Genomic DNA, 15,853 nt, shown 5'->3' on the forward strand with positions numbered 1-15,853 from the left:
AGGACAGCAGGCATGGCAGACAGTGACAATGGGGTCAGCTTCCTCCCCAGTCACTTACTGTCTGGGTGATTGTCACCTTTGGAGGCCCAGTTTCCCATCTGTAAAATGGGGATACATTTGCTCTCAAGAGGATTATTTGTTGAACACCTACTATGTGCCAGGCATTCATAGTTCTCAATGCCCGTCATACACCAGTGAAACAGAACAGACAAGTCCCATTGGAGCGGCCATTCTAGTTGGGGGTGGGGTGAGGGGAGAAAGGTAGCAAACGCACACACAAACGTGCGACTTAGTCATAGAAGTGCTAGGAAAAGTGTGAGGCAGACCGATGGGGTGTGAGTGATGGGTGGGTCCCTGGGGAAGGTGCTGGGCTAGGAGCTAAAGGACAGGAAGGAAGTCTTCGGGTAACACAGCCTTTTCTGCCCTCCGATTGGTGAGGACCGGATTCTGTCCATTCAGTAAGGACCCTCAGGAACTCCAGCCGAAGACGAAGACGCTGCTACCCCTCGTCTGAGAAGCCCGCTGTGACCCAGCCTACGCTCACCGTTCCTCCCTTCCTGCAGCTCCCTGGCTGTAGGGCACCCACCTGCACCCACCAGCGTACTCTCCCAGTGACCCTGAGGTCTGCACCGGGACTGCACCCTTCCTGGGGGGCTCTCAGGCCTCCTCTGAGGGGGCAGGAGTGGAAAGAGGGACAAGCCGGTCTCTTTAAACTGATACGAAATAACGGCCAGACAAGGTGGAATGAGACTAACTCGAGAATGCTCCCTACTTAGGCACGGCCAATGCAGCACCTCTGACACCTGCAAATGGGCCCAGCAGGAAGGCCCCGCCTCCCCAGGGCCAGAAGTCCCCACTCATCTCAAGAAGCTTTCGTTATTTGTCAGAGGAAACAGAACAGCTTTTTGGGGAGTGTCAGTGACAGATTTCAGTAACAGGTCACCTTAGCATCTGAAAAAAGAAAGAGGCCAATATTGCTAACGGGCTACAGCCTTCGCCCTGGGAGCTCCAAGCACAGTGGGCATTTTCTAAACTGCGGCAAACACAGGACCCCCAGCCCGACACGTGGTGAGGACTTGTGCAACAAGGAAACTTGGTTTCACAGACTCAGATCTGCTCTCTGAGGTCTGCCGGCTGTCCCCACAGGAATGATCTGGAACGCCCGGCAGGTCCCTCCTCCTCCCTCCCCCAAGCCAGCGCTAACGGCACGGCTGTCCTGCCAGGCTGGCCGCCCATCAGCTAAGCTGATGCGAATACTGTTGCCTGATATCTGCAGCTGGCCTGGAACCAGGAGCGCCCGCGGTGACACCGCTGTTGGCACCCAGGGCCGCCACCCTCAGCCCCGCCCAGAAACACGCCCCATTCCTACTGCTAACCCCTCCCCCAATCTGTTGCGCCCACCAAACCCCGCGAGGCGAGGTCGCCCCGAGCCCGGCGGGGCCTCCCTGTAATTGCCCCAGGGAACCCCAAGGGGCAGGCTGTCCGTCTAGGTGGCCGTTGGTCACTCGGGGGCGGTTCAAGGGCCCCTTTGTGTGGCGACCGGGCTGGCACGGGCGGCCACGTCCTTGGGCCGCCTTTGGAGCTGTGGTCTGGGCTCAGGGGAAGCGCCAGCGGGGGTCGGCCCGGAGGTGGGGGACACCCGACAGGCCGGGAGCCCCAGTGACCTGGCTGCGGGGACGCAGTGGCTGGGAGGGGGCCGCGGCGCCAGAGCCTAGGTGACCCGGCGGCGGGGAAAGGGGGAGTGTCGCGGGGCGGGGCGGGACGGGGCGGGTGACCGGGCGGCGGGGGCAGTCCCGGGGCGGGCACGCCGCACCTAGCCGCCGGCCTGGCGCGCGCGCTCCCTCCACGCCGCCCCGCCCCTCCGTCCTCGCAATAAGGGGCACGGGCGGGGCGGGGAGGAGGGCCAGCCGACGCCAGCCCGCAGGCCGGCCTAGCGACCGCGCTCCGAGCCCTAGGCCAGCGCCGTCGGGGCCCCGAGGGCGCCGCCGCCCCGCGCGGCCATGGATTTCTGGCCCTGGGTGACCGCGGCGCTGCTGCTGCTGCTGCTGCTCGTGCAGCTGAGCCGCGCGGCCAAGTTCTACGCCAAGATCTCCCTGTACTGCGTGCTGTGCTTCACGGTCTCCATCGTGGCGGCGGCCGTCTGCCTGCTGCGCCACGGCGGCCGGACGGTGCAGAACATGAGGCAAGGGGGCGGGCGCGGGGGGGGGGCAGGGCCGGCGGCCGCCGCTTCCGCTTCCCCAACTTTCTTCTCGCCTTGCCTCCTTCCTGCCCCGCCCGCGCCTCTCCCGAGCTGTGGGCCGGGCGCGCGGGGAGAGCGCCGCGGGGGCGGCGGGCGGGGGGTGAGGGTCCCGGGAAGCGGCGTCACAGAGCGCCCACGCTGTTGCCCGGAGGCCCCGGCCGAGGGCGGGCACTGACGGATTTAAACAGGTATCGGCCTCCGGCGCCGCGGTGTCCCTGTCCCTGCCGAGGGCGTGCGGGTGCGGAGTGCCAGGCGGTGGGTGGCGCAGAGGCTGGGCCAAGCTGGGAGAGGCTCAACCCTCCTTCCCCGGGGAGGGGGGGGAACCGAGGCCGGGACCTCCGGGCTTGCCCCCCTCCCCCCCCGTGGGCCCCGCGCGAGCACCGCCCCCGCCTGGACCCGCGGGCGCACTGGGGTACTGGTGGTTCCTCTCCTTTCCGACCCCCCTCTCCCCACCCGCCGGGTGATGACTGTACCTGTTCCCGGGCACCTGGGCAGGTGCCTCCTTCCCTTTCTTTCCTCTGCTCAGACAGGTGGGAGGTTCCACACCAGGGAGGGTGGACGTTGGCCCTCGGGGTCCAGCTCCAATCCAGGTGTAGGAAGCGGGTGGTGGCTGGAATTTGCCTCTGGAAGCCTCCCAGACCCAGGGAGCTTGGCTTTTGGGAGGGGGTATAGAGTGTGGAGTGGGGGGCTCAGGCTGGGCTGACCAGCAGAGTTCATGGTCTCTCTGTTCTCTCTGGGTCAGAAGGGTGGTAGGGGCTGTGGCTGCCAGAGAGGGGCTCCTTCTTGCCTTTCTCCTGGATTCTGATGGAGGGAGGAGCTGTTGAACATTTCCCTCTGTGGCTTCTGCATTGGCCTCTTGGCTGTGGCTTGGTGTGGGGATATTGTGGTCCCTGAGGGCCCCCCACCTCCATGTGGTTACAGGGCAGTAGGTGAGGGTTCCTGGCTTTCGACCATCTCTGTGCTTGCCTGTAGCAGGCTGATGCCACAAGGACTGACCCATACTGCACGGGTCCCCAGGCCTTGTCTTCAGGGGTCTGTGGCTTCACATGGCACTGAGAGTGGGCATGATGGCTCAGACTGGAGGGCCCATGGGTGCTCAATAAGATTTAGCCCCTACACTCAAAATGGCCCAGCCAGCGTCCCAGGACCCACACACAGGCCCCAGGTGCTGTCCCTCCAGCATCAGTCTTCCCAAGGAGTGCCCTCTGGTGAGGGGAGGGCCTCACCAGAAACAGGAGTTCCTCAGAGCTGGGCCCTCACCACTCCAGGGCAATGGTGCCCCCAGCCTCGTGCATCTCTGAAGGCCTGGCCTGGCATTAAGGCCCTGGGACTCTGCCTGAGTCCCCACCCTGCACCTGCTGGGGGCTGGGCCTGGAGGTGCAGGAGGGGGTGGTACTGAGCTCAGGGTGCTGCCCTCTTGAAGACAGGCTGGGAGCTGGCATGTCTGGTTCTGAGGTAACAGGGAGCCCTGAGCCTGGCTTTCCTGGGGTGCAGGGGGGAGCTGGGCCCAGAGCAGGTTTCCAGTAGAAGTGACCGGAGATCCTGGAGCTCATCCCCCACCACACACACTCACTCTGTGTCATTAGGTGGCCTCTGCAAGCGGCTTCCTTGTCTTTTAAAGGCTCCCCTGTCTCTTCCAAGAGTGCCCTGGACCACAAAGCTGCTCCCCACGGGTCAAGTCAGGAGTCACCAGCTCTGTTTCTGACGGAGTGGTTGGACCTGGTGGGCGGGCCACATTAGCAATTGACTTCGCGGCCTCCCCCTGCCTGGCCTTGGCCGGCTGGCCTCTGCTGGCCTCTACTTGTTCTCCTCAGCCCAGGGCCTGACTTGGGCACCCAGCCTCACCTGAGATTCCGGCCACGAGGGCTTCCCCCTCTGGACCCCAGATGTCCTGATGGTGCTTGGGTGGGGCTTCCTGCTGCGCCCCTCCTCAGGGCTATCCCCAGACAAAGACTCTTTAAAGGGGCCGCTCCAGAACCTAACAGCAGGGAGAAGGTGCACCAGGGGGGCCCGCAGCCTGCACCCCTGCATCCCAGACCCCACAGGGATGGGTCACAGTGATGACTCCCCAGCAATGGCTAGGGTGGGGGTAGGGATGCAGAGTTGGGATGGGGTGCTCGTGAAGGTAACTTTCCAGAGGGGTGTTGCTGTGGGGGAGGGGAGGCTGAGAAATGCAGAGAAAGAAGAGGTTCTGTGTCCAGCGACAGGACCCAGGAAGACGGAGTGAGTGACAGGCTCCCCGCCCCTCATTTCTGGCCCCTTCTGGGCCGGGGCAGGCTAGGTCTGCCCACTTAGTCCCAGGACCCGTGAGCACCGTGGCTGCCTGGCTTTCTCCTCTCCAGTCCCGCCTGTTTTCCAGGAGTGTTCTGCCTATTATGCTCTGTGCCAACCTCCACTTCCAGCTCCTGAGCACCCACTCTGCCGCACATGCTCAGCCTTGGGAATGGATCAGTATGTGTTCCGTTTTACAGATGAAGAGTTTGAGGTTCAGAGAAGCAACTGAAACTAAGGCCTCCGAAGCGGGGAGGGGAGCAGGTGGTTGTCTGGGTCCCAGAGCTGGGACATGGCAGAACCAGGGTGCGCAGCCACCGAGTGCCTCCAAAATGCATGCTTTTCCTTTTTCCTCTGTGCCCTCCCAGCGGTAGGGTCTGGGGACAGCACCGTGGTGGTCTTGGGGCCGGAGCCCAGGCTTTGGGAAAGCCCTGCGTTCTGGGAGGGGCATCCCCACTCTCCCCCACTTTCCAGTTTTCCCCCTGAGCTGTAGCTCCTCCCCATGGGCCTCTGGGTGGGCCTCCAAGGAGATATTTGCTGTTGAGACTCAAGTTCTGAGTGTGCCAGGAACAGTGATGGGAACAGAAGAGCAGAGGCAGACTGTTCTGACCAGGCTGGGGGTGCTGAGACCAAGGACCCACCTTGGTGTGTGCAGGGCTAGTGGGGAATAGCAGGCCACGTTCCTTGTCCTGGGAGATGACAGATGCCCTTATCACACCCACGTGACAGAGAGGAAAGTGAAGTCCAGGAAAGCTGTGAGTGTTAGGATTGGATTTGGCTGTAGGGTCAGGAAACCCTCAGAATAGGAGCTTAAGCAGAGTTCCCCCCCCTTTTTTTTAATAACTTTTTTTATTATTACTTTCAGGTGCACAAAACAATGTCATAGTTCGACATTTATCATTTATATCCCTCACACAGTGACAACCCCTTCCCCCCATCCACTCAGAGTTCACTTTTTCATACATCAAAGGAAACCAGAGCTGGGTGGCCTGGGGCCACAGAAAGCTTCAGGCTCCTCTGGCCCCACTATTCTCAGGGTCCAGCAGGCCACCATTGTGGCAGGACCTCTGGGGACTGGATGACATATATCCTGTGGCCAGGATCTAGGCACGTGGTGTGGCTCTTAGCAGCAAGGGAGGCAGGGCAGTGAGGCACTCGGTCTGTGTGTGTCGTACTCATGTTAAACCCTGAGGAAGCCAGAATAGCCCAGCATCTTAGCCAGAGCTGCCTGCCACTGAGTGGTCCTGGGGGGAACGGATAGATAGGGACACAGTGTGCCTGGGGAGCCCCACAGCACCTGGGGCTGGCTTGGGGCCCTGGTCTTGAAGGAAAGTCCACCCTTGTCTTGCTGGCGTGGGGTGGCAAGGGACAGATAGACTCTCCTGGGCCCAGAAACCAGGGCTCCCACCAGCCCTGGAGACTTGCTCATTAATAAAGGTTGGAAGGGTTTCTTTGGACAGCTTGTCACTTGTGGGCCCCTCTTTCCAGGTCCCTGGCGTTCACTCCACTCCTGCACACCCGTCTTAGCATTTCTGATCATCGGCACAGGCTGAAGCGCCTGCCCTTCACTCCTGTCCCTTCCTTGTGCTCCAGCTCGTATGACACTTGGAAAATGCCCCTGCTCTGCCAGGTGGCTTCACTGGGGCCTCCCATCCCGAGCAGATCAGCAGAACCTGTGCTGCCTTCCTGGCAGGGCTGCCCCCCAAGTCAGCCCTACCACACCCCCTGGCTCTGTGGGGCAAATCCCAAGGGGTCTGAGGACTGGCATGCCTTGGCCAAAACAGCTGCCCGGGTCTCCTGGGAGCCACTCAGACCAAGTCCAGGGGCTGAGGGCAAAGGTCAGCAGGTGGCCCTGGCTGGCTTTGAACTGCTGTGCAGCTACCTGGAGCAGGTGCCAGGTGGGGGAGGGGTGGGCTGGCCAAGTGGGGGGAGGCTCTGTTTTCATTTACTTTGGGTTCTTCTTTTCTGCTCGTGTCATCATCACAGCTGCTGTTATAAAGGCTTCCATGGTCCCCCATGTTTCATGGGGTGTCCCACCCTTATCGTGCTCCATCCCTCCACCCCCTTCCTATTTCACAGGCTGCAGTGGAAGCTTAGGGAGGTCAAGTTTATTGCTCAAGGTCACAGCTGGTGAGACGGGAGTCAGGATCCAAATCCGGGCCTGTGACCTAGGGCTTGGGGGGGGGCCCAGGTGTCCTTGGGCCAAGCATATGAGATGGTCCAAAGAGGCTGGCTGCCAGGAGCGCAGTCCGGGCTCCCATGGCCCCGGAAGGGTCTGTGACGTTTATGGCGTTCCCTTCTAGGCCAGTAGTCCTGGTCTGAGGTGAAGTGGAGGGCTTCTGAAAAGATCGGGGAAGGGTCAGGCTTTCTTCTCTGCCTGAGGAGCTGGATATTCCTGTCGGCAGTTGGAAAGGGCCTGCTCCAGGGGCCACCGGCCATGCTGGGGAAAGCCCACACCAGTCAGCCCCCTGACAGCCATCAGTGGTGCTCTGGAACACCGGGCCAGGTACCCAACCTATCCAGTGGCCACTTGGGTTTTAGGCAACTTTGGCTCCACTCCCACTGGCCTCCCTGGGATAGCAGGGTCATGGGATCAGGGGCTGGAGGATGTGGGACAGCAGCCAGAGAAGTATGTCCCAGGACCAGCAGCACTGATACCTGCCCCAAGCTTGGGGACAAAGGACAGCTGGCACTCAGGATGAGGCCTGCGCTGGACAGGCAGGGCCGCCTGGGGTGATGGTTGCTTCGAGGTTCCAGCTAGGACAGGGGGACAGCCACTTCCAGCGCTGCTGGGGGTTGGGTGGGGGCTGTAGAGCCAGGGGAGGGAGGGAGGCCTCAGCACTAGTTTCTGGAGTCTTGTGGTTTTGAACCCTTGCAATCCCCTAGCTTTTACCCCACCTCCAGCATGCCCTTTGCCTGGCATTCTTCACATGGTTTTCGAAAGCCAGGTTAAGAGGTGGGTTCTGGCCCATCCTGGCTTCTCTGCTGTGCGACCGGGGACAAGTTACTTAACTTTGCTGAGCCTCAACTTCCTCGTCCGCATAATGAGTGTATACTGAGTGTCCTGACCTTGTGGGGTCACTGTTTGAAAAAAATGGGACGGTTCTAGTGGAGCCCTTGGTGCAGTGCTCGGTGTACAGTAGCTGTTCCACAGACGTCACTCGGGGGGGTGTTCCCACCCGGCTTTGTTTGCTTGGGCACCAGGTGCCTGGTGCCACATGGTGGGTCCCGGGAAATGTCTACTGACGATATATCGGAGCCTCTGCAGAGCTTGGTTTGCGTCCTTCCTCTTTGAGGAAACACTGTGAAAATGATAATATATATTCTCCCACCACTTTTACAGAAAATCTTGAAACTATGGGTGGGACATTGGGAGAAGACAAAGTGGGTGCCCACGGGGGCACTGCCTGGCTTTTCTCACTCCCAGGATGCCGTCATCGCACCGGCTGCTGTATTTTTCAGTGTGTGAATTCAGTTATTTGTAACTGTAGAGAGCATGCTGCCATGGGAGCCTCCATCTCTGTCTGTCTCCAGACAGACAGAGGGTCTGTCTGTCCCTCCCTGAGCCTTTGGCCCTAGTAGCATAGCATGGCCTCTGCCAGGCTGGGGCGGGCGGGAGGCAGGGCAATGATGAGGAGGGGCTCCTGCTTGGGTCCTACTGCCTGGGGTTGATACCTAGTGTCTGTCTTAGTTCAGAAACAGTAACACTGTACCATCAGTCCCTTAAATATGATACAAAAAGAAACACAATAGAGGAAGTCCCTCTGTCAGATGGTGGTGCTGGCTGTGCAATGTTCTGCTGAACTGGACACTGAAAAATGGTTACGGTGATCAATTCTATGTTATGTGTATTTCACCACAATTTTAAAAAGAACGGAACCAGCAAATCCCACTACCAGGCGGAACCACTGTCCATTTCCTGGGTGGCCTGAGATTTTCCCCGTGCAGCAGAGTAGGGAGAGGCCAGCAATGTGTAGTTCCCATTAGAAGTAGGATTAGAAGTCAGAGGAATGTTCTTGCAGTAAATAAATGCAGATCTCCGTTGTTATTTTCCTCAGCTGCAGCAGGCTGTGAAATGGACCCTGATTTATTTCACCTCTCCCTCCTGGGGGGCATTTAGGTGTTTTCAGATTCTCCTAATTCAGACCACACTTGAGCATTACCACAGCTACCCATAACTGCCGTTGAGTAATTCCTGGAGAGCGACTTCAGGTGAAAGGAACTCGGTTTCTTAAGGGCTTTTGCGGAGTGCTGCCAACCTGCTCTCCAGAAGCATCTGCGCTCCCAATACTGCCAGCATCTCTCGGGGCCGACACCTCCCGTTACCAGTCTTTTTAATCTGTGCCAATCTGAAGAATGAAAAAAGGGTTTCTTGTTTCAATGGACATTTCTCTGGTGGATAGTGAGATGGAATTTTTTCCATGTTTATTGGACATCTGTGTTTTTTCTTTTTGTAAAATGACCACTTATGTCTTCTCCTTGTCTCCTTCAATCATCACAGTAACCCGAGAGGCTGTCTTTTGCAGATGAGAAAACTGAGGCTCCTGGAGGTGAGACAGCCAGGCAGTTGTTCCCGCCGCTGTCCAGAGCTTGCAGCCCGGGCCCAGCCCCTGAGTGGATGGCACAAATGGGCAGGTCTGGCCTGAGCTCGCTGAGGCTGGCGATGAGAGGAGGAAAGCCCTGGCTTGCAGATCCAGGGAGGGATGGCAGGTCTGATTGTGAAAGCAGCTCAGGACTAACCACTGTGCTCCTTGAGCCTCAGTTTCCCCATCTGCAGCATGAGGCAATGAGATGTGTCTGTGCTTCTGACAGGAATTAGGTTCTGTGAGAGGCACAGCCCTTCAGACACAAAAAGACAAATCCCGTAGGACTGCACTTATACGTGGTCCCCAGAGGAGTCAGATTCAGAGACAGGAGGTAGCTGGTGGGGACCGGGGCTGGGGGAGGGGTGGAGTGAGTGTTTAATGGGGACAGAGTGTCAGTTTGGGGAGAAGAGAAAGTCCTGGAGATGATGGGGGGGCACACGACAGTGTGACTGCGCCTAAAGCCACTGAGCTGGCACTTAAAAATGAGTGAGATGGTCGATTTTCTGTGTATTTTCCCACAATTAAGACCCCGGTCTGGCTTTGAGTCAAAGGGCCCTGACCCTGTCTGTTGAGAGCCAGCTCTCAGTAATCTCCTGTATAGGGTGGAAAATCTCACCCCTTCCCTCAGGACTGGTGAGGAAGGCAAGGGACCTGGGGGGTGGGGGGCAGTCACAGGACTCCTCTGGGAGAAATGCAGCAATTCTCGGTGGGTGGGTAGCCCATCCCCAGACCCAGGGCCCTGCAGGGAGCCGCAGGGCAGTGAGCTCACACTTCAGACTCCTGGCGAGGCATTCCCCTGAGGGCTGACCCCTCAAGGGCACCTGTCCTGTCCCAGCTGTGAGCAAAGCATCCTGCAGAGCAGGGCCCTAAGGCGGCCGGTTCTCCCGGTGTTCTCCACACCCAGCCAGCCACCTGCAGACACAGGCCCTGTGGATGATTAGCGCTCAGAAGACACAGGTGCCCCCTGGACACACCTGGTCACACCCATTGAGTGCTGCTTGGACAGGCCCCTGAAATTCACGGGTGCCTCAGGGAAGCCTCCTGTGGGAGCAAGGCCTGGAAGAGCCTTGGGTTTTCAAGTCAGGAGTCCCAGGCCCACACACATCCCAACTCCACAACTTTCTCTCCGGGTGACCTTGGGTGAGGTCTTTGACCCTCCTAGGCCCGTGTCTTCATCTGTGAAAAGGGACGCTGGCCCCGCTGTACAGGGTGGGGGTGAGGAGTGAAGCAGCACTGCCTGGTCTCACGAGTCCCCTCCGGGGTGGCTCTCCCATCATTCCCGAAGCTCCTTCAGCTCCTTGCAAAGGTCACCACTTGGTACCAATGCTTGCTTCCTGGTGTGGCACTACGTTGAGGGGACGGTCACTTCCCTGGCTGGGTCTACTCCCCTAGATTGTGTGGGTGGGGGCCTTGCTCACACCTGGGACCTCTCCCCATGTTGGGGCCTTCAGTCACTGACACGCTGAGAAGCAGACCCAGACAGGCCCTATGGGCTCTCAGCCTCCAGCCCCTTCCAGCTCGGTCCCCACTTGGCTGAGCAAGCAGAGGTGTGGGGTGAGGGCCAGGCGACATGGGCAGGACCCTGGAAAGCAGATGTGGAAGTAGGTCCTGTCCCCTTTGCTGGGTGTCTGCCCCCAGAGGCTTTGCTTCCATTTGTCTGGCTGGGGTAGCAGGAGGCAGGGCAGCCCTCGCTGTCCCCTTGAGGGACAGGACCTGAAGGCTCTGGATGGGAAGGGGAGCTCCGGGTCACGTAGCCAGCCCACGAGAGGGTGAGCAGGCCCTGTCGGCTGCGGGCGTCTGTGCCATGGCTCCCCCCAGTCCTGTATCACGACACCTCTCCCAGGCCTGCAGGCCAGTCTGAGATGGGCCGAGGGGCAGCGGCGCCTGTGCTCACTGGCATTGTCCCCCCTCAGCATCATCAGCTGGTTCGTCCGCTCCTTCAAGTACATCTACGGCCTTCGCTTTGAGATAAAGGGCCGCCAGAAGCTGGAGGTGGACCACCCCTGCGTCATCATCTCCAACCACCAAAGCATCTTGGACATGATGGGTGGGTGCGCTGAGGGTCTGGCAGGACAGCCGGCCCTTCCCGGCCATGGGCTCAGTCCAGGCCACCAGCGGGTCCCTGGGGGAGGACGCTGCTTCAGGGAGGTGGAGGCGGGGCCCCCATGAGCTGGCGGGGGAGGGGGGCTGACAGGCCAGGGGACCGGTGCCTCCTTCCAGCCACAGGCCTCCAGTGACACTGGCACGGGGCCCCCCGCTCACCGGCAGCCGGGAGCTGTTTCAGCACCTTCCCTTCACAGGCCAGAAATAGGCTCAGAGGCCAAATGGCTTGCCCAGGGAGCCCGTGGGAAGGCAGGACTCGCCCAGGCCTGTTGGTGGTCAGGGTGCAGGGCGGCCGGGTCTCCCTCCTCCCTGGGGAGGGGGCTGCAGGCTCTGAGGCCTGCCTGTTTCTCTCTCTGCCCGCTCCCCACAGGCCTTATGGAAACTCTCCCCCAGCGCTGTGTGCAGATCGCCAAGCGGGAGCTGCTCTTCACGGGGCCCGTGGGCCTCATCATGTACCTGGGGGGCGTCATCTTCATCAACCGGCAGCGCTCCAGGACCGCCATGACCGTGATGGCCGACGTGGGCGAGCGCATGGTCAGCGAGAACGTGAGTGCCAGGGCTTGGGGCTGCCCACACTCGCGCTCTGTCTTGGCGGGAGGCAGTGCAACTTCCTCTGGGCAGAAATACACTTCACCGCACGGGTGCAAACCGCACACAGAGAAGTCCTCACTGAGCGGTGTCCCCGGCTGAGAAGGGGGCAGCCTCCCTGGGGCGGCCGTGGGCCGTGGGTCGCAAGCCTGCCACAGCTGCCTCCTCTGTTCCCTGCAGCTCAAAGTGTGGATCTACCCCGAGGGCACGCGAAATGACAATGGGGACCTGCTGCCTTTCAAGAAAGGCGCCTTCTACCTGGCAATCCAGGCCCAGGTGTGTCCACGGCCTCACCTTCCGGGGTTTGGGGAGGCTGGTCCAGGTTGGCTTCAGGCTGAAGGGACCACTCCTTCTGGTCGGGTGGCAGGGCCTCACCACCCCTCTAGCACCTGGGCCCTGACCTCAGGAAGGTCCTCTGGGCCCCTTCACCTACTCTGAGTGACAGGCCTGACACCAGGCCCGGGCTGGCGCTTGATGAGGCTCAGTGAGCAGCTGGAGTAATGCTCGGCTCCGCTGTGGCCACACCTGGAGCTTCAGCGCCCCCACTTCCTAGCAGGCCAGGCGAGGGGCCCCCAGGGAGGGGGTGCTAGAAGAAGCCCGTTTGCTGAGCTTGCTCTGGAGGGCAGTGCCGGGTGCTCATTCAAGCCCCCAGCACCCTGGCTGGGGTGGGAGTGGGCAGTGGGTGTAAACGAGCGGGACCCGCAGTGTGGGGCAGGCGGGGCCAGAGCTGGAGGTGGGCCTGGGGGGAGCGAGCTGAGAGCTCTGCTGTGGGACCTTATACTTTTCTGGTCCTTGACCTCTAGGGGTGCAGTTTGTCCCAGAGGTGTCCTGGGGCCTGGGAGTGATGCCAGGAGAGGCATTCAGGTGTCGCATTCATCCACGGGGTGGGGTCTCCTGGTGGGTGAGAGATGCCCTGTCCTACCCAGGTACCGTGCTGGGGGCATCTGTGTATGGAAACCATCCTCTGGGGTCAGAAAGGGCTTTCATCCTGCCCATCTGGGGTCTGGAGTCCAGGTGGCGACTTTTCTCCTGTCCTCCACCTGTGACAGGTGGCCTCTGGCACCCCCTGGTCTGGCCCTGAGCAAGGCCAGGTGGGCCCTCCTGCCAGAGGCTCCCAGCTAACCCCCTGGGGTGCAGGAACTGGCAGATGGGGGGAGCACCCTGAGCTGGGGGCCTCCAGAGCCTGAGCTCCCATCCCAGCCCTGCCCAAGCAAGGCTCTCCCACCTCTGGGCCTGTGGCCTCTCTAGCCAGGAGGTGGAGGGCACTCCTGCCAGGTGCCTGGGGCTGATGTCACTTCCCTTTGCCAGTGGCATGGGGGAGGGTGGTGGGAGAGGAGGCACATCTGGTGGGGCTGGGACAGCAGCAGCCTCAGCCAGGGGACTGGACGCAGTATCCCATCATCCTCCCTTCTCCCGCAATCCCCCACCCGCCACCTGCTTGAGTGTGGCCTCCCTATTTTCCCAGCCCCCCTCCTCTCCTCTGCGGTGCCTGGGGAGAGGCTCCCTAACTGCCAGGTTAATGATTTCCCTCAGGCACCACTTCCGACATTGCAGTCACCATTGGACTTGACCCTGGTGTCTCCCGGGAACAGCGGCAGGCCCTGCCCCCGCCCTGCGCTAGAGCTGCCTCCAGCCTCCCCAGGGTGGGGGCCAGGTTGGGCAGGGAGCGTGGATGGGGAGACATCAGCAACCTTCTCTAGCCCCACTGGGGAATCTTAGGAGCCAATGGGGGTCACAGACGTGAGTCAGATGGGCGTGTGCCAGGAAGGAACTCTGGGCCACCCAGCCCAGAAAGGGGGTCCCAGGCCCGGGGTCAGAGTGTGGAAGGGCACTGAGGTAGGACAGGGTGTCTGTCTGGCAGCTGCTCCAAAGGGGGGCAGGCGGGTGACAAGGCACGTGAGCTCGCCCTTGGGGATGAGCGGTCTGGGGTGGGCTCCGCTCATCCTCAGGCTGCCCGCGTCTCCCTGTACACAGGTGCCCATCATCCCCGTGGTGTACTCCAGTTTCTCCTCCTTCTACAACCCCAAGACGAAGCTCTTCACCTCAGGTAGCACCCCCACCGCCTGTGCACACACAGCCTGTCTCGTCCTCGGTCACTGTAACACCCGGGCCCCTAATACAGTGCCCATGTCCAGTGGTTACTGTAAGCCAGACTCCTGCCACCCAGTAACCATTAGAAAGAGGGAGGGAGGAAGGGGCGAGGGGAGGGAGGGAAGAATTGTCTCAGCTGTGGACTATGAGGTGTGTGGTAGTGGGCCCATTTCCCAGATGAGGACACTGAGGCTCCCAGACTGTGTGGGGTGCCTGACTTCACACACAGGTCTAGGCCACACGCACATCTCAGGGGGCTTGAGGCGGGCATCTCCTGTGCTGAGGGTGCGTCCACACCCGATTCCTGGGGCAGCAGCCTCCCAGGCACCCCCATGCCCACAGGCCATAGACCTCAGGGCTCTTGCCTTTCCCTCCAGTCCCTGCATCAGGTGCCCAGGTGGAAAGGTGGGGTCCAAGGTTGAAGGGCAGTGGGGAAGGAGCCAAGCTGTTTGCCCACATGCAGGATTCTGTGCAGCCTAAACCATTGTGGAGATGGAGTAAACGTGGGTGGGAGCTGCCTGGGAGTGGGCGGGGGCATGAGTGCTCTTTCGGGAGGAAATGTTCCGTACTTTGGGTGGTGCTTATAGCATCCACGGTTATCCAAACCTACTGAGTGTGGACGTAGGAGCTGTGGTGATTGTGTAAGTTATTCTCAGCTAAAAGCCAACCACCCGAGGTTGGAGTGTCCAGGGAAGAAGCCAGCCTGGCTGGGCCCTCGGGGGCTCCGCAGGGAAGGCTGGTCAGTGGCCGAGGGGAAGGGGAAGGGGTTCAGCTGGGATAAGAGGCTGCAGCGTTGGGGCCAGGGCAGCAGTACAGGTGGGGCCCCAAGCCCCCCAGGCTGTTGACACCACCCCCCCCCAACAGCAACCATCAAGGTAGAAGTGCTGGACGCCATCCCCACCAGGGGCCTCACCGTCGCTGATGTCCCCACGCTTATGGACAACTGCCACCAAGCCATGAGAACCACCTTTTTCCGCATGTCCAAGACACCGCAGGAGAATGGGGCCACTGCTGGGTCTGGTGCCCACGCAGCCCAGTAGCCAAGGCCTGGGGTGGGGCAGGTGGGGGCAGGACCTGACTAGAGTATGGACAGAGGGACCCCCACCCCACCCTGGCTGCCAAATATCAGTGTCCCACTCCCACCGCTCCCCGGCTGTCACCCAGGCCCATGTCACTGGCCTGGGATCCAAGCCCCTGCACAGGAGTCCTCTGGAGCCTCCCCAAGCTCTGAGGGCGGCCTCCCCCACCCTGTGCCTGCAGGGTCCGCTGTAGGAGGGGCCCTGGGGCCAGAGCAAGTGGCCTGAGCTGCGGCCTCCGCCCTCCTGCTGGGCTCCCAGCCATGGGCCTGTATCAGGTCTCAGGGAGAGGCAGGCTCTGGGATGGGGTCTGTACCCCCGCCGGCCCTGGGGAGCACGTGCTGAATTGGTACCGCACTTGGTCGTTTTTTATAAATGAACTCTTGGAAGTGCCTGGTGAGCTGTGGTCATTGAAAGGGTGGGCGGGGCTGCCTGTGGCTCCATCCTGGACGAAGGGTGGCACAGCCCAGGCAGCGCATGGGGTCTTCCAGGCTCCCTGTGCCTCTTCCCCCCTGGGGCACAGTGTAGGGGACCCCCAACACACCCCCTGGCAATGTCCCCTTCCAGGGACTGGGCCCACAGTCATCCTATAATACTTTGTTCAGGGTGGGTTTGTCCACCTAATGGGGGGAGTGGGCATTCCCAGGGGTCCGGCAGACACTGGGGAAAGAGGCTGGAGATTTGCTCTTTGGCCACTGGCTGCATGTGGGGCCAACTTGTCACAGGAGGAGGTTGTCTCTGTGGCCAGTGTCACCTTCCCACCTGCTCCAGCCCCTTTTGCAGAGGGGGGACCAAGACCCTTCCTAGCAGGATCCAGGGGGCTGGAGCCACCCTCCTTGCCCTGTGGCTGCCCTCCTCTCCCACCAGCCAGCACAGGGCCGTGGGCCTGGGGGAGGCAC

General features: G+C 60.9%; 1 protein-coding gene across 1 annotated transcript; it reads left to right on the forward strand.

Annotated features, from left to right (window-relative positions):
* Positions 1 to 1,789: 1,789 nt before the first annotated feature.
* On the forward strand, positions 1,790 to 15,348 carry AGPAT2 (1-acylglycerol-3-phosphate O-acyltransferase 2). Its single transcript, XM_081065939.1, has 6 exons — positions 1,790 to 2,182; positions 11,010 to 11,143; positions 11,570 to 11,745; positions 11,968 to 12,063; positions 13,762 to 13,834; positions 14,743 to 15,348. Exons 1-6 carry the CDS (start codon positions 2,001 to 2,003, stop codon positions 14,916 to 14,918), a joined length of 837 nt encoding a protein of 278 aa, XP_080922065.1. The 5' UTR covers positions 1,790 to 2,000; the 3' UTR covers positions 14,919 to 15,348.
* Positions 15,349 to 15,853: the final 505 nt, after the last annotated feature.

The sequence above is a fragment of the Rhinolophus hipposideros genome (genome assembly GCF_964194185.1).
Source record: "Rhinolophus hipposideros genome assembly, chromosome: 11".
Classification (NCBI taxonomy): Eukaryota; Metazoa; Chordata; class Mammalia; order Chiroptera; family Rhinolophidae; genus Rhinolophus; species Rhinolophus hipposideros.

Bases quoted from the DNA above. Each gene is read 5' to 3' on its own strand.
- AGPAT2 (XM_081065939.1), top strand. From the start codon at position 2,001: ATGGATTTCTGGCCCTGGGTGACCGCGGCGCTGCTGCTGCTGCTGCTG. The intron at 2,183-11,009 runs GCAAGGGGGCGG...GTCCCCCCTCAG, and splicing joins CGGACGGTGCAGAACATGAG to CATCATCAGCTGGTTCGTCC. The intron at 11,144-11,569 runs GTGGGTGCGCTG...CGCTCCCCACAG, and splicing joins AAGCATCTTGGACATGATGG to GCCTTATGGAAACTCTCCCC.